General features: G+C 43.9%; 2 protein-coding genes across 2 annotated transcripts; one reads left to right on the forward strand and one right to left on the reverse strand.

The window, feature by feature from the left end:
* The first annotated feature begins 411 nt into the window (after positions 1–411).
* LOC135254888 (stimulated by retinoic acid gene 6 protein-like) lies at positions 412–13148 on the forward strand. The gene is made up of 19 exons (XM_064335469.1): positions 412–678; positions 775–817; positions 1520–1581; positions 3503–3594; positions 4255–4397; positions 4628–4748; positions 5077–5162; positions 5462–5583; positions 6434–6510; positions 6823–6931; positions 7439–7502; positions 7783–7867; positions 8077–8152; positions 8252–8300; positions 8428–8530; positions 10325–10447; positions 10657–10823; positions 11393–11533; positions 11993–13148. The coding sequence occupies exons 3-19, from the start codon at positions 1522–1524 to the stop codon at positions 12130–12132; spliced, it is 1758 nt and encodes a 585-aa protein (XP_064191539.1). The 5' UTR covers positions 412–678; positions 775–817; positions 1520–1521; the 3' UTR covers positions 12133–13148.
* Positions 13094–23091, reverse strand: cog4 (component of oligomeric golgi complex 4). The gene is made up of 19 exons (XM_064335468.1): positions 22914–23091; positions 22538–22620; positions 22309–22423; positions 21957–22131; positions 21313–21506; positions 20974–21079; positions 20631–20788; positions 20049–20107; positions 19710–19843; positions 18585–18703; positions 18038–18204; positions 17585–17756; positions 17022–17084; positions 16694–16813; positions 16500–16592; positions 16178–16261; positions 15514–15615; positions 15181–15309; positions 13094–13678 (listed from the first exon to the last, which is right to left on the reverse strand). The coding sequence occupies exons 1-19, from the start codon at positions 23049–23051 to the stop codon at positions 13544–13546; spliced, it is 2346 nt and encodes a 781-aa protein (XP_064191538.1). The 5' UTR covers positions 23052–23091; the 3' UTR covers positions 13094–13543.
* Positions 23092–23137: the final 46 nt, after the last annotated feature.

The raw sequence follows: 23137 nt of genomic DNA on the forward strand, positions 1-23137 counted from the left end.
TACGGTGTTATTCATATTATCAATGCAATGCAGACTGTATAGCACATGTGTTAAACATGTTGTCTTGCTGATGAGGATATCTATGTTGTCTGTAATGCCTTTATTATATGTTTGAGGAATCAAGTACTTCAGGTGAAGGTCATGGCGTAGAAGAAAAATAGCTGAAGCTGAAACCACATTCTGTACACATCTTTGAAGGGCAAATAGTCAACTATGATTATTTTTTATAATAATAATTATATTTATTATTTATGATAATTTTTTAATTAAGCCATGTGATCCGAAGTTTCACAGTCATGTTGCATTGGTGAGAGGTGTAAGTTTCCCATTTTTTGGGAACAGGAAATGGCCAATGTCTGCTGGTCAGGAGTCGGGCTATCATACCTGTCACAAACATGGGGGCAGTTTTTGAACACAAACTGTACACGATGTTACTTGTCAGCATTTGTTAAACAATGATTTTCATGAATTGTCTTCGTTAGCATCTTTCATTGGGTACTCAGGAGGCTCCCCATGGCTGCTCATATCGGTGTGCCTCACCCATGACACCCACCCCTCATTTGCTTCTGCTGTTCTGGTCTGTTTTACTTTCGTTTCAAGGTGGTGTTGAGGGTTTCCTTTAACCACGTGCGACAGTCACATCCACTCAGTTAAAGAAGCCCGCCATCGCATACCACAGTAAGTTCTCTCTTCCAACAATCAGCTACTTTTACTAAGGAATTTACATTTTCAGTGTTTAAAAACTTTACACTTTGTTTTCATTATCCTCTGTAGGTGGTGTGAAATTGTACATGGTTCCAGACAAATCATTTAAAAGGTAAGCAAGCTATAAGAAATGCAATAAGACAATACAACTTCAAGAGACATGTAGAGACATTTTTCAATAAATTATTCAGAGATATTTCCAAAAATTAATACTTGTGCAAAGTACTTCTGCTATGTCGCAACTCCAGACACTTGAAATGTTATTCCTAGTTTAAGTCGCTGCTTAGCTTTGGTTGTAGTTTGGAATGTCTTGAAATGAATCGATAATTGATACGTATTTTGGATTATGAATCTTTTTCCCAACATTTTTATACCTTATTGTTGATCATCCAGTAATATTCTGGGGGAAATTAAGTGAACCTGCTAATGAAATATGTGTGAACTGTTTCCTCGCAATAACGCACGGCAGCAGCCTCTGATAATTTATCTGCTCTCCCGCACGCTGGGGTGAGAAGCTACTTGGCTGCTCGTGCTGATTTTGGTCATGACTGCTGGAACATAGATATGAAGTGGGTGATCTGAACAGGTCCCGCAACAGCACAGTTATATCACAGATAACAAGCAGAATATGGGCATGATTTTAGTGCCACATACAACGCAACATGTTCGCATGGTGTGGCAAATTGCTTTTTTTTTTTTTCTTCGAAAATGTCTTTTGATTCAAGGATGTGGGTAGAGCATTTATGCTCAGTGTTATGCAGTACATTGACATGGCAACAAAGGATTGTGGTCTGCATCTGTTGTTGGTTCACAGGGATGGATGAAATGAGCATGTGCAGGAGTTTCAATGGGCTACACTACTGGCTGATACCTGCAGTAAGTCTGCTGTCTTTAAGCCCGGCACTCAGAATCACCATGCGTTTGGATGGCTTATACAGTCAGGTCCATAAATATTTGGACATTGACAAAGTTATTGTTATTTTAGCTGTCTACCACAGCATATTGGAGTTGAAATTAAACAATGAATATGAGCTCAAAGTGCAGCCTGTCATGGTCCTGTTTTCCTGTCTGTGTTTCCCCTGTTGGGCTGCCAGATGGCGGCACTTCTGTTTTGTGTCCTGCTCCCCCCCTGTTAATTGTATGATTGTTTCATTGTCTCGTTATCCCATCATTGTTCCCACCTGTGTCTTTTCCCCTCCTTCTGGTTTGATTGTTTTTTGAGTTCACCTGTGTCTTGTTATCCCCTCCTTTTTTGGTTTGATTGTTTTGAGTTCACCTGTGTCTTGTTACCCCTTGTCTATTTAAGTTCTCTGTTCCCTTGACTCGGGTGCTGGTTCCTTGTGTTTGTTTCCTATCTCTGTTTGCAAACCGTTTGTACCTGCCTGTATTTTGTTCCTGACTTGTGTTTCGTTTGACCTTCCCTTGTGCTCTGCCTTCCCGTGTTCTGCCCTGCCTGTGTTTTTGAGTTCCTGTTGTTTTCTGTTTCATTAGATTATTTTTTGAGTTTGTGTTTTACCCCATTGTGGCCTTGTCTGTTCCCTGTTTGTTCACCTGTCGTTAGTAAAGTCTTTGTTAATTTTCCCTTTTTGAGTTTCGTGGTTTTTTCCCCACTCTGCGCCTGGGTCCCAGCACCCGTACCGTGACACAGCCTCAAACCACCGTGCTGCTGCCAGATATGCAGTAGATACTACAAGCATTGTTTCTCCTGAATATTTTTTCCATTGAGTTCAACAGGAAAATTAATCAGGAGAAACAACGCTTGTAGTATCTACTGCATATCTGGCAGCAGCACGGTGGTTTGAGGCTCATTTGATACCTTGATGACTTAAAGCCATTTAGCCAACACATGTGTTCCATACTGTATCAGCATCTGGCATCTAGTCCCACCCCCCAATAACCCATAGATATCCACTCAAATGCAAAGAGTTTTTGTATCGCTTGTAGGACAAGCTGACAATAAGATATCCAAACTCTGATGATGTTGATAGGTCACAGACATCAGGAAGTCATGGCATGCAAAGAATATGCAACCAAATACAAAACATGACTCTTTTATTTGACATTATGTTAATTTGTCTAAAACACTGAAATGGGGGACTACATATAAAAAGTGCTGTAATTACTACATGGTGAAACCAAAATGTATAAGAATACCCTTTAATAAAAGCTCTGAGTCTGCACTTTGACCATGTGTGAATTGTTTGATTACAAACTGAGAAAATAAAATATAAAATCAGAAAAAGCAGAAAAATGCAGGTGGGTTTTAATGTTGTGGCGGATCGGTGTATAGCCCTGGTACACCCTGTGTATACTGTTTGTGAGTAACATCTGTGTGTATATTCCATGTGAACAACTGTGAGTGAGATTGGCTTGTGGGTGGTGGTTTGACTATTAGTAAACATAATAAGCAATATATATATATATATATATATATATTATTCAGAGCTTCTCATATAGGTATTCAAAGTGTGTTCCAGGTGTGAGGAAATAGCAGGCAGTGGTAAACCATAGCACACATAAATAAAGAGGAACAAAAACTAGCAATTCTGGTGAGCAGTGGAAATGATGCTTGCAATTCAAACATCAGGGGAAAAATAAAAAGTAATTACAAGGAATAAAGTGTGTTTTAAATATGTGTGAATAGAGTGTTAGAAATATGAGAAGCCTTGGGGGGGTGAAGTGTATCAGCTGGCATGTGTGTGTGTGTGTGTGTGTGTGCTTATTTCATAGATAAGAGATATCTGGAATGCTTTTCAGACTCAGTGTATCTGAGCTGAAGTAATGTCTTTGATGGTAGGTGCTGTTCGCGTGTTTGTCTTCCCTCTTGAGAACGCGAAAGAATGCCCTCAACCACACAGTTCCTCTGCGTCAAAGATTCAGCCTTCCACTGTGAGTCAAACTTTTCTTCTTGATTCTAGAAGTTTTTTTGGCTGGACCGCAACAGTGGGGCCAGGCCTACAAACGCAAATGTCTGTGACTGAGTGACTGACTGAGTGAGTGAGTGAGTGATGACGTTACAGCATTGGTCGGCTGGATTATGTGTGTTAGCTCCAGCCATATACTACGTTTTAACCTGGTCTTGTTGTCTGTATGCCTTGTTTTAGCATATCTATTTGTACCTGTTGATTTTGTTGTTGTAAAGAGCTTTGAGTGTGAGAAAAAATATTTTAATAATTACAACAACAACAACAATAATAATGATAATAATGATAATAATAACAATAATAACAACAACAACAATAATAATAATAATAATAATAATAATAATATCATTATTACTATTATTATTGTTGTTGTTGTTGTTGTTATTATTGCATGTAAGGTGGTGTTGCACTGCTGTTGTACCCTCGAGAAAAATAGCCTTAACATTCTTGGAATTCTTCTAAAATATCAACCCTACATGCCAGTTAATTATTAATTGTAACTAAATTTCTTCAGTAAAATGTCCAGATGTCTGTGGAGGCTGTATGCCCCCCAAAAATACCAAAAAATCGTATAAATGCAGTGTATATGTATACGTATATATTTAAAAAATGTATTTATATATAGGCCTCTGAAGCTCCTCAGCACCCACAGTGATCGATGGAGCTTTGCTGTAGCCTTTGGAGCCCTCTTCAGCATGTTCCTGGAGAGGCTGATTGGACCAGAAGTAGTCGGCTGCCTTTATTATAAGGTCCCCCTGTGGACCATAGGTATGGAACGCACTTGTGTACTGAATATTTTGTAGAGAACCAAAATGTTGACAAAATTGTGCCAAATTTTCAGGAACAAGTTCTTATACCTGTTATGAGTTAGTGCAAATGCAAATTGGTAATTGCAATATCACAGAAATACGATTACAATCGGTATCGTGCCATATCTGGGTATTTGTGTCAAATTATGGGTAATTGTCTCTCTTCCTCTCTGTATGTCCGTCTTTAAGGTTTGATACAAGTCCTCAGTGCCCTGGAAATATCAGTGGTACACTACCCGATCTTCACGTGCCTCACTCAGGAGAACAGTGCCCTTGCAAACCTGCTGGGCTTCGTCTATACCCTGGCCTGGCGAGTACCACACCTACCCTAATAGGATCGGAATATATATGAAAATATATTCAGTAAATATATCATCAGTATGTTGCAACAGTATATCACAAAATATGCAAATTATTGCCAGTTGCCGGTATTGTAATATACTGCACTCCTTTGTTCCATTCATTTCTTTCGAAAAAGTAGTCAGTATTTATAAGATATTGCAGCAGATTCCATTTCTGTAAGGGCATCCACAGTCACTCTACTGGCCCCTCCAGCTACTTGCTATTGGCTACGGCACATTCACTTTGAAACTCATCAGTGGCCATTTTCTTTGCTAACAGCTGGTTCTCATTCACAGGTTTATCTATCAGACTGTGATGACTGTTTCTAGCCCTCCTGATCAGAGGGCTGTTTTCCCATTTTCATTCCGGGGGAATGACAATAGTAGGTCTTAGCTGAGCGTGTCAAATTTTCATGAATGCCCCCCCCTGACTGGATAAGTTTCAAGATCATTATCTTGCTTAATGCTTGTGTGCAGCTTGAATACTGATATAATATTAATATATTAGGATTATTCTGTTAATATGAATGTCTAGTAAGGACCCTGACAGACTACAGTCTGCAGACAATTGACAGATGCAGTTCTCCACTGACTTGCATAATAAAATTTGTTTGTATTGTCATTTTCTCCACCATCTTCTGGTGTTGGCTGAACTCTCTCTCTCTCCTGACCCCTCCCTCAGGGAGAATGAGGTGGTACCACATACTCCCCTCTCTGCTGTGCACGGCCTTACTTGTCCTGTACTTCATCTTCTTCTTCTTCAAACTGATGCTCCTCAGGCAGAGAGGACAGCCACAGGAGGAGGTACCCTGCCCTGCCCTTCCCTGACCCTCACTGCTTCTGTCCTCAGCCTCCTCACCATCCAGGCACCACATCTGCAGAATCAAACCCCAAATTACTGTAAAAGGCTTGACAGAACTGAAACATCCTTTTGCTTGTGTACTCAGTTGGCCTGAAATGTTCTCAGTGATTTTGGTCAGGAACAATTAAGCATTTTTCTGTGTGCTGTTGACGGAAAAACAAACTTTGATCCAGCTCTTTTCTAAAAGTTTCTGGTCACTCAGGTACTGACTGAGACAGGCAGACCAGGAGTTCTAGATATATTTCCTTTCTAATGTTAACCAATGATCAACGTCAATAAATCTGCTTCTGTGCCTGTATAAGCAGCAAAAGTAACAGATGTTTTAAAAAAATGTCTTAAAAAAAAGAGATTTATGATAAATGAGTTGTGGCCTACCCATGTGTATGCTGAAGCATACTGGAAGCAGTGCTTAAGTATTATACATAAGAATACCCTAAGTATAATCAAAGTTTATATCAAGTATGCATAGTATTTTTTTCCATCTGGGTTCAGTGTTGAGGAAGTGGCCGTCTGGCCACGTTCATGCTGCAATTTCATGAAGAACATTTTACGGTTAGCCCTGTGGGTCACACACAGAGTTCTGGCGGGAAGGCAAGCGCTGAAAATGAATCCACCAGCGCAAACACGCCCACAGTTGGCTCGCGTAAATGTAACGACAGGAACAGAAATGTCGTTCTCAGTCCGCTTCGCGCCCGCGGTTCTGTCCCACCAACTCTGTCCAGCAACCGAAATGTTTTCTTAGTGTGCCGGGTGTTCTGGGTTCTGGGAGTAAATATCTGGTCTGTGTTGCAGGAAGGCAGGCCCATCGCTCTGGCGCACCATACGGAGTATGTGAAACGCCTGCTGCGTCCCAAGGTCCCAGAGCCTCCGTGAGTTCTACACCTGTGTGTGTGTGTGTGTGTGTGTTTGAGTGTGTGTGTGCGCTTGTGTATGTTTATTTCAAGTCTTAGAACCCAGACCCATCTGATGTGAACACACTAAGTTGATCTGAATAGTTTAAAAATATTGGTTCCTTTGAAAAAGTGAGGGAGCTCATCACTACATGAACTGTATTGCAGGCTTTCACCAGGCATACACATACACAAGGCTACTGCATAATACAGTATAAAATATAGACTTCATGTTTGGGTTTTGCATTTTCCTCATGTGAACTGTGACTCTTGGTCGCCCCCTGCCTGTAGTGGGAAGAAGAACTGGTTTCAGAGACGTCTGTACAAGTGGGATGCTTGTTTCCGTTTTCCAGCCCGAATGCTCATTATGGTGGCAATGGCCCTCACTGGGGTCTACAGGGTGAGTGTGATCATGGACATGAGCACGTAAACTCCACACGCTTATCTACCTCTGAGTGGGCCCTACACATACTCCTACGCTAAAAAACGTCGTAATCAAATCTGATACGAGCCAGTGCTAACTGGCTAGCAGCCCAAGAGGGTATTATAATGACTGTAGCATTACCTAGGGAAGAAGGGATTCACTTGGCCGGAAGGACAGTGCTTCATGGCTTTACCAGCGCCCCCCGCTGTTCAATCAGCCACCCACACCCTGGCTCCTTAAGCCCTGCATGCAATATCTTCCTCCGCTCATACGGTATGAGCTCAGCTCGCAGACCCTGGTGTGGAGAGAAGCAGCACTGTGACAGCACGTGTTTCGGGAAGAGAGAGCACGTTCGTCCGTCCTCCCCTGAACAGGGGGAGAGAGTTTTTGAGGTTCATCTTTCTCATTTTGCTCCTCTCTGCTGAATGAGTCATCTGAAATGCATGGGGCCTTATCTTGATGTTTGGACACCTTCTTTTGCAGATTGCATTTGCAGAAAGAATTGCTGATACATTAATGGCAATGACTGCAAACAGAGATTTTACAGGTGAGTGTTTTACAAAACCAATATGGTCAACGCGGTCAGTGTGGTCAGCATGGTCATGGTTTACTTTCTTCTCCACCGTTCTGTCAGCACATTTGGGCAGAAGGCAGTTCCGCAGTCTGTGCGGAGCAGTTGTTGTGGAGGCTGTTGTGTGGAGGTTGTTTTATTATGGCTTTTGATGGAAGTTGTTGTGATCAGTCATTCATCAGTCATGTGTGTGAATCCCTGTTTTTTTAGCTGAAGTATTGTACAGTATTACAGTATTACATTTATGCCCCTGTAGAGTTTGCAGTGATATACGGACTTATCACCGCCTTCACTGTCTTGGCCATCATCATTCACATCTGTCGAATTATGGTGCAGTACAGGTAGGCTGTGCAAGTGCGTGCGGACACACGTACACGACACACATTTTCACAGCAACCTCACTCTCGCGCACGCGACCACACGCGCTCGTTCACGGTTCTCCTTCACTCGCGGGAAAAAAATATTGCATATCTCCCTCTCACCGCTGCGCTCACGTGACCTCACACGCGTGTGCACATGAGCCGTCACAGCTGTTGCTCACTCTCGCCAGGGTCCAGATGAGGAGACTGTACAAAGGAGACCGGGCCGACCTGCCGCGAAAGCTCCCAGCAACAGATGTTGCCGTGGTGAGAGAACACTCTGCGCGTACCGTCCCCGCATTTAGATCTGCGTACCGATAATATGGATGAACATGCAGCTTTGCTTTCTTTTTGTATCGTCTCCAGGCGAGGAGCATGTCGTACATTGGGTTGCAGTTGACCTTCATCTGCTTGGGTGGGTACAGCGCTAAGGATTCAGCTCCATTTTACTGTTCGCCCCGCCCAGTCTCAAAAACAACCGCTTTTTTCCTATTCATAATTTCTGTTGCTGGAGTTATTCTTCTGTTTTTTTCCCCCCACAGGAATGCAGATTTTGTCTGTGTTTATCTCTGTGGTAGCTTTTTTAATCATCTTTCCTTTTGTGGTGGGGACGCTGATTTTCTTCAAAGAGTTTGCATACATACTGTAAGTTTACTTCCCTTCTTTTTATTTACTCAAATCATATATAACAGCTCATCATCCCAGCTGGGATTCGAACCAATAACCTACAGGAGCCACATCTAATCTGATCCATGCATTGCATGTAGCCATCCACCCGCTTAGTCCACTTTTGTTTGGATTCAGTCCATGTAGGTGGTGTTGTGGTGTAGACTTGAAACCAAAAGGTTTGCCAGTTTAAATCTTGAATGGGACACTGCTGTTGTATCCTTGAACAGGATTACTCATTATTTTAATTTTAGATTATAAAAGCCAGATGTCTTTAGACCAATGTATAATAATATTAGTGATAATTACCCAAATTGATCATATCTATTGACTAATAATACTGATAGGAAATGTATAATAATAAAAGTGATAATTACCCAAATCGATCATATCTATTGACTAATAATACTGATAGGAAATGTATAATAATATAAGTGATAATTACCAAAATTGATCATATCTATTGACTAATAATACTGATAGGGAATCTAGAATATTTAGAGCAGCCACTGTATTCAAAGGAAGTGGGACAAATTATTCGGACTGTTTAACTGGACACAAAAGTCTGAATAATGATTTCAGAATAAGTCTTTACTCAGGAACAAAAATATAGTTGTTTGCATTTTTAAAAAAAGTCACTTTCAGATGTGTGATATGCACCTAGGACTATGAAAAAAGAAATAACAATCAGATGTTCTGTCTGCAAACCCACATCAGTTTGATTCGTACGACATTAAAGAAGGACAAGTAGCTGAAATGTCTACATTTTTGTCGTATATATTGAATATTGTAAAACAACACAAGCAAAAGTGCCAGTCTAGTTATTGAGTGCAAACATCTTTTGAATCACTTGAAGAAAAACACTATTACCGAAGTCTATGCATTTTACATTAAACTATTTATTATTTCCTGCCCAAATTTGATGGCAAACAACTAGCAGATGAGAGCACCGGTAATAAAAAAAGTTAATTCTTTGAAAACCTTATAATCAAGTTACATGTAAACTTCAGAAGAAAACAATTTAAGCTTTCATAAAGGTGCACTTTCTAAAACTAAATTTTGTTCAAAATCCTGTCATAGATGTATTTAGAGGACTAACTCAGTTTAACACCTTTGAAAATATCTGTAACACATTTATTCTTATTCTTCTTAACACCTGCTGCTGCAATGGGTTAAGAGTGATTGTCTCACTTGATTAAGTTTAATGCTTCGTTTTAGTTTTCACCCTTATGACAAGTAATCGTCAGAAATGTATTAATTCTTGTCAGTTTCACCGAATGTAATCTACATTGCAAATCTGAGAGGAAGAAATTGAGATCTGCCTTAAATTATGTGTTTTTGACAGCATAGACGTACCTCAAACAAAGCATTTCCTCCACAAAGTGAATTGCGAGCTGATAATTGTCAAGCAAATACAAATTCAGCATTCAAGTACTTCAATCAATGTTAATTTACTGAACCAAGAGAGAAACAAAACCAGCACTTGCAGTGGTCCATCAGGATAAAGGAAACATTTTAGGTGTTACAGTATACTAGAGATACCAGACACTGTTCTGCCAATCACAGACTTGTATGAAAAAAATCTAGACTTTTCTACATACTCGCACTATGATGTCAGTCACTGGTAATTTGTGGTATCTCCAAACTTTGGAATGAAGTATGTGTACCTCAGGCTCCTGTTGCTAGTTTAATGTGATGCAAGATGTCTTTCATTCCTCTTTTTGAGGGAGAGTTTGCGCTTTTCTTTACTCCCGATGTTGTTCATCTCCTCAGGTTGGCCACTCTCCCGATCCTGCTCATGGCCTTCCTTCTGAGGAGGCTTGTAGTGCGTCGTTTCTTCCTCCAGGACAAACTGGGCCCCAACGACACTCAGAAGCCCCTCGCCTTTAAAAACACGTATGTGTCGCCAAGGCAGCGACATTCAGGGGCCGCGCACCCTCTTTCGTCCGTTTAACCAGGAACATTTTCCATGTTAAAGGCAGACAGGGAACATCTACATATTCTCACTTGTTTCTGTCCCCTATCCCTCTCTGCCTCTTTCTCTTACTCTTTCTCTTACTCTTTGACTCTTCTCATCTCCCCCCCCCTTTCTTTCTCTCCTGCAGCCAAGCCCTGGAGAACGCTCGCTACTTCACCCTGTCCTTCTTCGTGATTAAGGGTGCGATTGAATTTGTTGCCCAGTTGTTGATCAGAATCGTACTGGGTGGCCTGAACCTGGCCCGGATTGACTCGACCACCAACCCATCTAACCAGGGGGGCCTGCTGGACACTGGTAAGCAGCCCACCTTCTCCCCCATCTCTCACACAAACAATAAGAATAGAAGAAGAAGTAGCAAAAACCACCCTAGTGTTTACTGCCATGTAACCTAATTTTAAAGAAACAAGTATGCCTACAGGATTGTAAGTTCCGAAGTATAAGAAAATGTGTGACATGTTTTGCTTAATGTTTGGCACAGGTTAAATGGGTGCTTGGGGGCAGCTAAAATGAATGCATTGTAAAAGATAAGTGTGCGTCAGTGCCCCCTTTCTGCAGTAGTTTGTTATTACATGCGACTACGCATGGGCCAATATTATCATTAAAGCAGGAGTTTCAAATTCCCTTGTCTACAAACTCTTCAGATTTCTTTTGGTTTCATCTCAGCCAGCAGCCAATTTAGGCCTTGGAAGTGTTCACTTAAGTGCGTTTACTTAAATTTCGCACAAGCGCAGAAACACAGAAATCTCGTTTTTAGACTCCAGGATTTGAGTTTGAGATGCTGTATTAAATATTGACAGTGCCTGCCTGCCTGCCTGCCTTTGTGTGTGAGCATGCCCCCTATGAGCAGTGTACTGTCGTTGCAGCGTATTTGACCTGGGTATCGGTGCTGATGGTGGATTCCGCTCACACCAACCCAACCGCTCTCAACTTCTGTCACCTCCTGGTGCAGTCCAGCCAGCCCGACCCTGGGGTGAACACCAAATTGCGCACAACTGCAAGGACAGGTGGGCCATCTCATCCAATACAACACAAATGCTGTTTTTCAACCAGCTTTACAAACTGCCCTTAAATCTGTAAACTGTTGACCCGCTGGGAATGATCACACTTGTAGCCAAACTTCAGGTATACAGGAAGTGCTTGTTGGCTGCAGACCCGATACATAGGTTGCCCATATACTTTATTTCTTCTAATTGTTTTAGTACAGGTTGTTCTGAACTATGTTACAAACTAGTTTGTTTAGCATTGAGGTCTTGGAGGTGTGTGGTTGGTTGCTCCTTCCTTGAGTCTCTCGGGAATGTGAATGTGAATCATGATCTTGACCTCGATGAGCAGGTGGAAGCCGGAAATGTCTTAGAAATGTCTTTCTGATTCCAGCAACATAAAGCACATTTGCCTGGCTCTGGTGTTGAATGCAAAGGTAATTCATGCTTGTACGTATCTGTGGCTCTCTCTCTCTCCTCCAGCGGCTGGAGCCAGGCGCAGGTGGTGGCTGGCCTACACCCTGCTCAGAAACCCGGGCCTGGTGGTAGTCCGCAGGCAGGGGGTCGTCCTGCCCGTCACACCCACTGCCCCGCCCGCAGCGATGATCATGCTGGAGCCCTGAGTAGTCGCCTGCACCCTACTCCTGCACTCCTTTGGAAACTTCTAGAACTAGTAGCTCCTTCTTGCCCATTTTGGTATTCCTGCTTCGGGTGGTCGTTGGCCACAGGTTTCACAGATCTCTACTGCATGGCTGATTCCCTTCACCTTTCCCCCAGTGTCAGCCCATCCACATGCTGTAAAGATCAGTGAACCTGAGCAGAATGACTTGCTCTCTGCCCTTTCTTCGAGAACAGGGATCTCACGCTATTCTTGCTCAGTTCCGCCCCCAGTCTGCTTCTGTCAGCAGCTCTTTGTGTGTGAGCACCCCGTTTAGTAGTAGTTTACAATTTTAGTGAATTAGGCCTGGCATGTGTTTGTGTGTGTTGCCTGCAAACAGTAGTCATTAAAGCAGGGATCAAAAACTCCAGTTCAGGGCGGCAGCAGTGCCTGCCAGGATTTTGTGGTTTCCAATCGGCAGCCATTTTTTGTAAACAAGGTGTGAATGGCAATCAGTGACTCAAAGTGCTTAAGTACTGCGTACCAAAAAACTAGCATATACTTTGGCTGCCCAAGACTGGAGTTTGAGATCTGTCCTTAAGAACATTGCATACTATTGGGCATGCTCGATGTACCTTTCCGGGGAAAAATGGTGAGACCCATGTGAAAATACAGCTGTTTTTATGAGGCATTGGAACACGCAACATCGTTTTTTCCAGTGAGACAGTCTCATAAGTAAATTACAGACTTGGTATTCAAACTGCCGTTCCAAACCAGCCACACTGGTGCTTTCATAAGAAACCAATTCTTTGGTTCTGCTTATAAATATGTTTGATAGTGACAGAAATTCCCTGCTCTGTCTTCTCCATATTGCTTGTTTGTCTTGTGGTGTGTTCACGGGTAGTTCTGATTGGTGAGGTGAAGTTTTGGTGCGCGAAAACAAGAACACCCATTGTTTCTTTATAAAATTAGAAGTCCTGCTTCAGTTTTGAACTGTTTTTCAAAATATTTTAATAAAAAATTTTTATAAGGTTTTTCCAACATATGTATTGTTTTTTATACATTAAATCTCACTGCTTCCATTTCACATTTCACATGATTCTTTGACAGTCACATGACTCAAGGCTCCTCCATGATTGGTTTCAGTAACGTTCTTGTGTTGTTAGTCCCTGCAATACCAGATAAGTCCAGCAGGGGCCAAGAGCCGTTACAATTCCATTTCTTCCGGAGGACCAGCAGTCGTTTCCAGTACAGTGGAAATCCCACCACCATTTTGTGAGACATTCAAACCCTCCCCCACCCTTCTGCCAATGGCTTGTGCACACGCTCACTTGAGTGTACTTGAGTGGAGCACACTAGCGGAAAAAGACGTGCACATCGTGCTCAGGCTATGGAGGTGAGGGTTCAGAGGTCGTAGGTAAAAGCGGGGTCGAAGGCTATAGCCGCAGTCTCTTGATGTCCTCGCTGCGGAAGTCGATTCTGAGCGCCAGCACCTGCCGGACCTCCGCAGGGGTCAGGCGCCAGGTCAGGGGTCCGGAATTGGGACCCCAGTAATCCAAAATCTCTGTCACCTGAACGTGATACGCAAACACACAGAGAACAATCCGGATTATTAACACCCATGTCTTCCTGCTTCAAAGGCCTTAAACAGCGGTTCTCATCCCTGGTCCTGGAAGAGCCCCTGTGTATGGCCCTTGTATTCCAACCTTAACTGCAATTCACAAAGTATAAAGAGCAGTTAATAGGTTTTAAATTAGACATTTTGTCTGAGGAGCGATGGTTTACCCTCTTAACAGAATATTCATGTTACAATAGTCCACATTTATTTAAGGGCTTATTTAAGGACATTTTAGTTCACAGACAACTGATGCATTAAATTTCTTGCAATACGCTGTGGCAAATTATTCCACTTGAAAAGGGGTCACATTTTGTACTGGCTGACTGACAGATCTACAGATGAAAGTAGTGAAGTTCCACATGCTGAAAGTGTGGGGTTCTAACTGCTCACTGTCATTTAAGAAAACAAAGAGTTCAACGACAAAGAAAATTGTAATTGAGCCCAATCTGCATCCAGTTAAAATCTGTTGCGGACTAAATTTTGGAACCTTAATAAAACATGAGATAGTTTGGAACGAAAACCAGCACCCAAAAGTGCCCTCCAGGACCAAGGCTGAGAAGGGACCTTGCGAGAGACAGTCAGACATGGTTTCCCACAGCTGGGTTTGACCCGGTCCAGCACTAGCAGTGTGCAATACTGAAGCTGGCCCAGATCAGATCACACTTCCAAACAGTCATCAGCTTCTTCATGACTTTGTAACACAATAACTTGAGCTGGATTACACCTGCTAGTGAGTGAACACAGATGAAATCCCCTGTCCCCTTGCTATAAACTTGCAGCGTGCAGGTCCAGAGTATCTCATATATAGTTATTTATTTAGCAGGTACCATGCATGAATCATTAGCTGTACCAGTATTAGCCGCAAAGCTAATTTTCATCTACAGTCCCTGGGCTGGAAACATTGAAAACATTAAAACTTCAGAGTAAAAAAAGAAAAGCATAGTACAAGATTAAACGGGTGCTTCAAATGTCAGAGGATTCAAAAATTGAAAAAAAGAGAAAAAAACCCACAGAGCTATTTAAAAATTAATCCGAGGGTTAAGTATTAGGTTGAAAGAACCGAGTCATGTTCCATTTTGAGAGCAATTAGTCAGGCCGGGTTTCAGATGTGAAGTGAAGAGACTGACAGAGGGTGAGAGCGCTGAGGAGATTCAGAAGGGACTGTCAGGGATGGGATGTTTCCTGTGCTGATGTTTCAGACCATAACAGGTAGAGGACTTGGGAATTTCACAAGCGCATATCAAAGTCAAGCTTTTGATCGCTGATGGCAGGAGATGTTTTTCAACAATAGAGCCAAATCCTAGAGGCCCCACAGACATTAAGGGTCTGAAAAATCACACCCTTTACAGAAAATGACAGAGAAAAATGGATGAAGAGATGAAGATGGAAGGAGATAGGGCATTGTGGGAGAAGGAGAGGAGAGGACAAAAGACAAGGGGGGGGGGGGGTGCTCACCCTCTCCAGGTTGAGAATGGTGGCCATCTGTGTGAGCCGGGCGAACTTGTCTCTGATGGTCCAGGTGGTGACGGTGGTCAGGTAGGCCACCAGAGAGCGAAGCTCTTTATCGAACTGCAGCCCCCCCAGCTGGGAAGGAAGAGACACAGTGCAATTACTTTGCCTGTACGGTGGGCTGCACTTCAGCAACACGTTTCCCGGATCTCCAAGGACTTCTAAGTGGAAAACCGCACTTCTGCCACTACCAATGCGGGTCATCTCCTCAGCAAGTGCGCAACATCGTTTCGTTGCATAGTAGCCCCTGACACGTCGCTGAGCCCCTCCCCTCCTTACCCTGCTGAAGGTGCATTTTAGCACCGCCTTCTCCATCTCCAAGGAAATCAGACTGGTCATCAGGCTGGTCAGGGTGTCGTAGATGACTGGGGAGAGTCCGGCCTACAGTGAACATGATAATACCATTGTACTCATATCTACTCTGGTAGGCAGGCACCCTTTATCCATAACCGTTTCTCACATGTATTAACAAATGTTTTTTCTACATCTTGGAAATGAGTTACGTATACTACACCTAGACAAGACACAGGACACTACATCTAAACTGACTTTCTTATCCATTTGTATAGATGGAACTTCACTTTAGTGTTGAGAGGTTAGCCCATCTGGGTATCAAACTTTCAGACTCTAGGGCTATTATTATAAACTTCTCCTGGTTTAAATGTGTATGTAATTGAGTGATCCCACACCCCGCCCACACTTGGTTGTTGTTGCTATGTTGGTCAAGCTTTCTGAAAAATGGTCGGAGTCATTCATTAGTCAGCTACTGTACCACAAAAAACAACTGATCAATTTTGGGGATTAGGCAATGCATCAGATAGAAGCTGACAGCAAGGCCTTCCATTTGAAGCAATCACATATGCACATATTGCCTTAGGAACCACAGCAACGGTGCCTGTCAGTGGGTGGAGTCTGCTCTGTGTGTCCACTCTGACACGCCTACCTTGAATTCGGCCATCAGCTGCTCCAGGTTGACGATGAACTGCTGCACCCACGGGTCGTTAGCCTCGTACTCGTTAAACTCATCCTGCGGCACACAAACAGGAAAGGGGCTCTCAGTTCCCCAACAAAGTTTTGGGGAGGTTTAAGGGCCGCCTCATCGATCAGAAGCTTCCAGACCTTTCCAATCCTTCCCAGAATGTATATAGTATTTAGCAAGCACTGCTTTTCAGTCTGCACTGCGAAGATGTAAGAAATGACAGTAAATATGAATGTGCGGGAGTACGTTTCTGTGTGTGTGTGTGAGAGTGCGTGTTTGTACTTACCTCCTCAATGTTGTGCGATATAGACAGGAAGTTGCTAATCCAGGGCTTGACCTGTGGTTTGATGGCGGTGTTGTTCAGTTCTGTCAGCCCCTCCTGTAACAAGCCCACACGCACACAGCGGTTCAATATTAAGACACAGCTGACATTGTATTACGCCAGCTGGCAGACAGACAGGCAGTCACATGGGCGCTCACCTGCAGGAGATCCTTGAACTTGCTGGACGTGCTCACCAGGTCTGCCAGACAGCTGTCAATCTTGGCCTGTGCCTGTTCCCCCGAGCCAAAGCCCTGGCTGAACAGCTTGGCACAGTCATTCTGAGGGACAAGGACAGGCAGAGGTATTTAATCCACAGAATCCCTGCGGGAATTACCAGGGCTGATGAAGACGGATAGGGAACAGGACGGCGGTGTCGTCACCCTTTGCACGGGAAGCAGGAGCTCCCCACGAGCAGGGAATACGTTAGCGCCCACAAATAGAACGTGCACAAACAGAAATAGATCACTTGGTATGGCGTAGCCTCACCTCCAGGTTCTTCTTTAGGGTGATGATGTTCTCACTGCACACTTCCACATTATTCAGTGTCACCTGAGAAACAGAGAAAGAGGGGGAAGTCATCTACTAATACATTTTAGCATGGCCCTTTTCCATTACATTACATTACATTACAGGCATTTAGCAGATGCTCTTGTCCAGAGCGACTTACAATTTTTACATAGCATTTACATTGCATCCATTTATACAGCTGGACATACTGCATACTGAAGCAACGCAGGTTAGGTACCTTGCTCAAGCGTACAACTGCAGTGTCCTACCTGGGACTCGAACTTGTGACCTTCAGATTACAAGACCAGTTCCTTACCCATTATACTACACTGCCGCCAAATTTAGTCCAGTTTGTGGAATTGTCAGGATGATAACGTTATCGTTGTGTACTGGAGTGTACAGGGGTTAGTGGGTATCGGACTGAGGCTGTATAAGCAAACTGTATCAAGGTCAGAGTTCACAGGGCTGGTGTATATGAGGATCAGTGTGCGTGGAAGCGAGTCTGTGTGCGGCTCCATGTGTGCAGGAACGAGGGGACCCACCAGGAAGGAGGCCTTGGCGTCCTCGGCGCTCTCGATGCCCATGGCCATGGTGTTGAACTTGCCCTGCTGCAGGCTGCTCTGCATCAGGCTGACGGCGCTGCTCACGCCCCGCTGGATGTCCTGCAGCGTGGTCGCCGGGAAACCCTGCCGAAGCTTATTGCACAGCACCTCCCTGTGGCCGTCAAAGGTATAGCAGCAAGGGAGCGGTGGGAAAAGAGTGAAACACAGGGTAGCTGCGGTTAACACCTGGAATGAAGCACTGGATGGGTTAAAGTGCAGAGTCCCAACGAAAACAGGGGTGGCTGTGGGGGTGAGAATGGAACAGGGGTGTAGCCAAAATACACAGATGTGGGAAAAACTGGAAATGCCACATATTAAAATGAAAGACCAGAAGGCTGCATATGCAGAGATTTTTGAAGGAAGACAGATGCACCCTGGAGGGGACAGGCGTACCTGAAATCGGACTCCAGCACGGAGGTGGCATGGTTGATCATTGCGCAGAGGCAGTCGATGCTGGAGCTGGACAGAGCCCTGCTGATGCACTTCTTCACAATGTAGAAGCAGTCGTCCACCATGCTGGAGGTCAGCTGACCCTTCTCAAACGTGTCCATGGCAACGGCCTGAGGAACACGAGTATGTATGTGATGTGTTATGTAGATGAAGTATGCAACTTGTTATGCAGATGTAGTTAGTATGTGATGTGTTATGTAGATGTAGTATGCAAACCGTTATGTAGATGTAGTATGTGATGTGTTACTTAAATGTAGTATGCAGATGTAGTTAGTATGTGATGTGTTGTAGATACTTAGTATGTGTTGTGTCAGGTGGATGTATTATGTAGCGTGTTGTGTCGATGTAGTATTTGGTGTGTTATGTATAGATGTAGTATGTGATGTATTATGTGTAGATCTAGTATATGACGTGTCATGGAGATGTAGTATATCATGTGTTACAGTACGTAGATGTAGTATGTGATGTGTAGACGCTGCATGCTGTGCACCTTGTTGACGCTCTCTCTCATGTAGTACTCCTCCATGGGGATGTAGTACCCGATCAGCTCCTGCATGGTTCGGCTCAGCAGGCAGTGCTTCAGCAGCTTTTCCATGCTCTGCTGGTGCTCTGCTCCAACACAGAGAGACACAGTCACACTGTGGTCATCACAGGCCCTTCACAACCACAGACACCCTGCACAGTCACTACAGTGCAGTCACCAGCAATACACAGCCAGAGAACAAAGTCACTATAGACAGTCACATTGCGCAGTCATCGCACGGAGACACAGTCAAACAGTGCAGCGAAAACACAGATGCAGTTTCAATGTACAGTCACCACATACAGAACCAATTACACTAAAGTCACCAGGGACACAGTCACATGGCAGAGTCACCACACAGAGACACAACCAAACTGTAGTCACCATAGAAACAGTCACACAGCACTGTCACACAGTCCTCAAAACAATAATTAGACAATTATGCCAAATTTGTTTTTTACAGTTCTGTATGATTAAGGAACTCACCAGCTTAAGGGTCACCAGACCAACTGACTGTTTTTACAATTAGATCTAGAGATACTTTTGCCTATTTTAATAATAGAAAATATGTGATGTAGCTCCATTTCTTTGTTACAGTGAAATTTATATATGTTTAATGCGCAAATGGACTGCTGTAGTACAATGGACATAGTTAAATTCAAAAGGGAATCTGCTTCTGGTGGGTGATGCCTTTAAGACTCTTGACAGAACTCCAGAATCCCCTACAATCCAATTCTCTCCATCAGGCATCTCAAACTCAAATCCTGGAGGGTAGCAGTGTCAGTGTTTCTCATGCATTTCGTTACTTAAGAGCTTAATTTAAGAGTCTTATTGGCTAAAGAGTTCACGTACTGTGATTTCAAGGCCTAAAATGGCTGTTGATTGCGAGAAAACATCAAAAACATGCAGACACTGCAGCTCTCCAAGTTTGGAGTTTGAGATCTCTGCTCCACATGATCTTTAGTAAGCTCATTTATCACAAAGGGCAATTATCTATTCCAGTCTATGTTCTCTCCCCTATATATTGTCCATAGGCTGCTTACTGTACAAACCTATTGTAACCCAAACACACACACACACACACACACACACCCTGTGCGGTGGCCTTGGGAGCGGTGGCGTCCCCGACCTCGAAGTCGGCGGTGATGCGTCGGCGCAGGAAGCGCAGGTAAAGCTCCGCCCGGGCGTTCATCACAGCGACCTCCAGCAGCACGGGGTCCAGCTCCCTAAACACACAACCCCCATTAGCATGCCTAACCCTCACAGAGGGAACGGACTGACCTGAGGTCAGTTTCACCTCATAGAATGTTCCTATTTAACCCTCAGAGACCGAACTGTGGTCAGTCACAGCCCACAGGATTTTTAAATCTAATTTCACAGAGGAGCGGGGAGGGCGCAATAAAATTCCCTCCAGGGCAAGTGTACACTGACCTGGGCTCCATCTTTTCTGTGGGCACACTTCTCATCATACTGCTTTGGACAATCTGAAACTGCAGGGGGAGGGAGGACAGAAGGTAGGGAAAGAAAGAGAGAAACAGAGAGAGGTTGAGAGAGAGAGCAAGAGTGAGAGAGACCACTCATTTTTTTACTTGTTACTCTGAGCAGCTGATACAAGCTCTAAAACTCTAAAAGAGAAACAAACCAAGTTATTGGTGTTACAGTGCACATTAGTATCCATAACATTAATCAAAAACAAGCCTGTATTTCAGAAAAGTACTGTGGGAAATGGAGTCCCATAAGCATCAGTGCTGGGACCTCTGCTTTTCCTCATTTGCATAAATTATCTTGATAGGGATATTACTTTATGGGAGGAACAAAATTACAATATATCCAAATTGAATTAATGAGGAAAGACTAAATATACCTAATCCCTTCAGGTTTACCAAATGGAGACTAAAGGCCAATTTTATAAGAGGTTTTAAAATTCATGAAAGGGATTAAGTGACCAGAGGTAGCACAGTGGAGAAGACATCACGCACACACGCGCACACACACACGCGCACACACACACACCTTGTTCTGGTAGTCCCTCTGACGGATGAATTTATCCACCACTTTCTCAGCCTGCCGGTCACACTCCACCTGCAGGTGTTTGATCAGGGTGTAGAGACGGCCAGGGCCATAGTAAGTCTCCACAATGGGCTGATGGGTCTCCACGATCCGTGCTATACCTGACACACACACACACACACACACGCATGGATGCACGCACAAAAAACAAATGGGTACACACATTATGTTAATTTTTCCTCTTTGGTTCTTATAAGGAATAACAAATTTTAGTACAATTTCCTACCCCAGAAAAGATTGTAAAAACACACATGATGCACACATGCACATGTGCACGGAATCTCACCCTCCAGCAGTAGTGTCAAGGTGTCGGCAAAGATGAGAGCTGCCCTACGTTCACCCAGCTCACCACCTACTGCCAGGATCAGGTTCTCCTCTGACTTACTGGCCAACTGAGAGAAGAGAGAGACAGGGAGAGGGAGAGGGAGAGAGTTTTTGAAATATTTGAAACCATATGTACTGGGGGGAAAAAACTACATGGGTCAAAGTTGTACTGTAAATCGGTTAGATTAGATTTATGAGTCATATTTAAAAAGCCATTACATTTCTTCAAATTAAGAACAGCTTACAAACATTTTTAAATGTAACCAATTAATCAAACCCAATCTAACAGTGTCAGACCTACCTGGGTGCAGAGGTACTGGGCAAAGCGGGCCAGGCCCTGGTCATGGAGGCCCAGCAGGGGAAAGATCTTGAAGAACCTCTCCACCTGGGCGAGGTCTCCATCAGCGATGGCCTGATCCAGGCGCTCCTTCACGAGGGCCTTCAGCTTCTGCTCAGCCTCCTGCAGGAGAGCCAAGCTCGCGTCCACCGCACTGCCTGATGAGAAATAACAGCCGCTAACTATGAAGTACAAACCAGGGTAAGTCAATAATCTAAAACTTGTTATAGAATCAGTTAATCACATGCATTTTGCCATTTTGAGCCTTGCAGGCCACCTTAATAAGTCATAAATGTCTCAGAATTATTTAGCCCAGACACTGAGTTAGTTTTGACACTTATATATGATAATAATGACAAATAATTCCAACTGAAAACATGCATGTGTACCCAAAACAAATAATTTTCTGAAGCCTACCCTGGAAAGCATATTAGTCAAAGTTTACACAGTTAATTAAACTAATTAGACCAGTTAAATCAGCAGAAGCAACCTATACATCATAGATCAAATCAAATGAGTTACTGACATCCCTGAACTACCATCCTCTAAGTGGGTTGTCAGGGCTATAAGTGCCGAATGAATCCAGCCCCTTTGAGCCAGGCCCTTACTCTCTCCGCCCTGTCGGCTCAGCTCAATGACAGACTGATCCAGGGACAGGTAGCGGTGCACGTGGGCCGCCGCCTGCTCGTAGTCCTCGTTGCGCAGAGCAGTCTGGACCCCGTCCGTGCAGAACTTCAGGTCCAGGATGTCATCGGCCCGCTGAATCGCCTGGTACAGCCGGTTCTGCAGGGATTGCAACAAGCAGCAGAGAGTGAAGGGTCAGGATAGCAGTGCTTAGAAAAAGTGGCCACAGCCAATGCTGTGAATGTGTGTAATGTCCGCTTGACTGTGGCAGCACATGGCAGATGGAGACATCTTCATATGCTGTTTGCAAACAGGGTGTCGGTGGGTGGGCTGTACCTTTGCCAGGTCCAGCTGTCGCACTTTGCTGCTGACGTTTTCGGCAAGGCTGCAGGTGAAGGTGATCATGCCAGACAGCTGGCTCGCGTCTCCCTCAATCAGCTGCAGGTTGGGCCTGAAAGTACAAGTTGCTATGTGAAACAGAGGAGAGGAATGGGACAGGAATGGGCAGATATGCAGTTTATAAGAAGTTTAAACATCACTTGTCTGTCTCAACTATGAGGCTCACCCCATCCTCTGCAGAGCGAGCATCTTGGTCTCTATGTTGCCGCGTTGACTAACCAGCCCCTCAAGCTCCGAGTCCACCAGCTTCTGTAAGAGGAGAACGTAGCAAATCGCAACGGTTAAATATCTATTTGCCACCCATGTAAGACAATAGCACTGCAATACTCTTAAATCAATAGCAGAAATCCAACGAATGGTTGCAGTGTGCATATTAGATTATATATTAATTACATTTAATTTATTATAGAATCATTTCGCTGCCAAGATTTGAATAAGTTTGACCAGATACAGCCGTCCGGATTCAGTACTGTCAGGAGCCCCACCGAAATAGGACACCAACACCTCCAATTTCTTCTTTGCCCCTATCCATCCATTCTCACCTCCTCTTCGCATAGCTGCTGGTACACCCGCTCCAGCTCATCCAGCTCAGTAAGGTTTTCGATAGTGTCAATGCTGACAGCGGAGGAACCCGCCGAGGCACTCCGTTTCATCGCCACAGACGAGTTGGTTTCCGACATCTTTTCCCCACATAAACAGAAAACGCGTCACTTCCGCATTTTTTTTTTTTTGTAGACCCGTGTCGTTTGGTATGCGCCGTCTTGGT

The sequence above is a fragment of the Anguilla rostrata genome, chromosome 5, assembly GCF_018555375.3.
Source record: "Anguilla rostrata isolate EN2019 chromosome 5, ASM1855537v3, whole genome shotgun sequence".
NCBI lineage: Eukaryota > Metazoa > Chordata > Actinopteri > Anguilliformes > Anguillidae > Anguilla > Anguilla rostrata.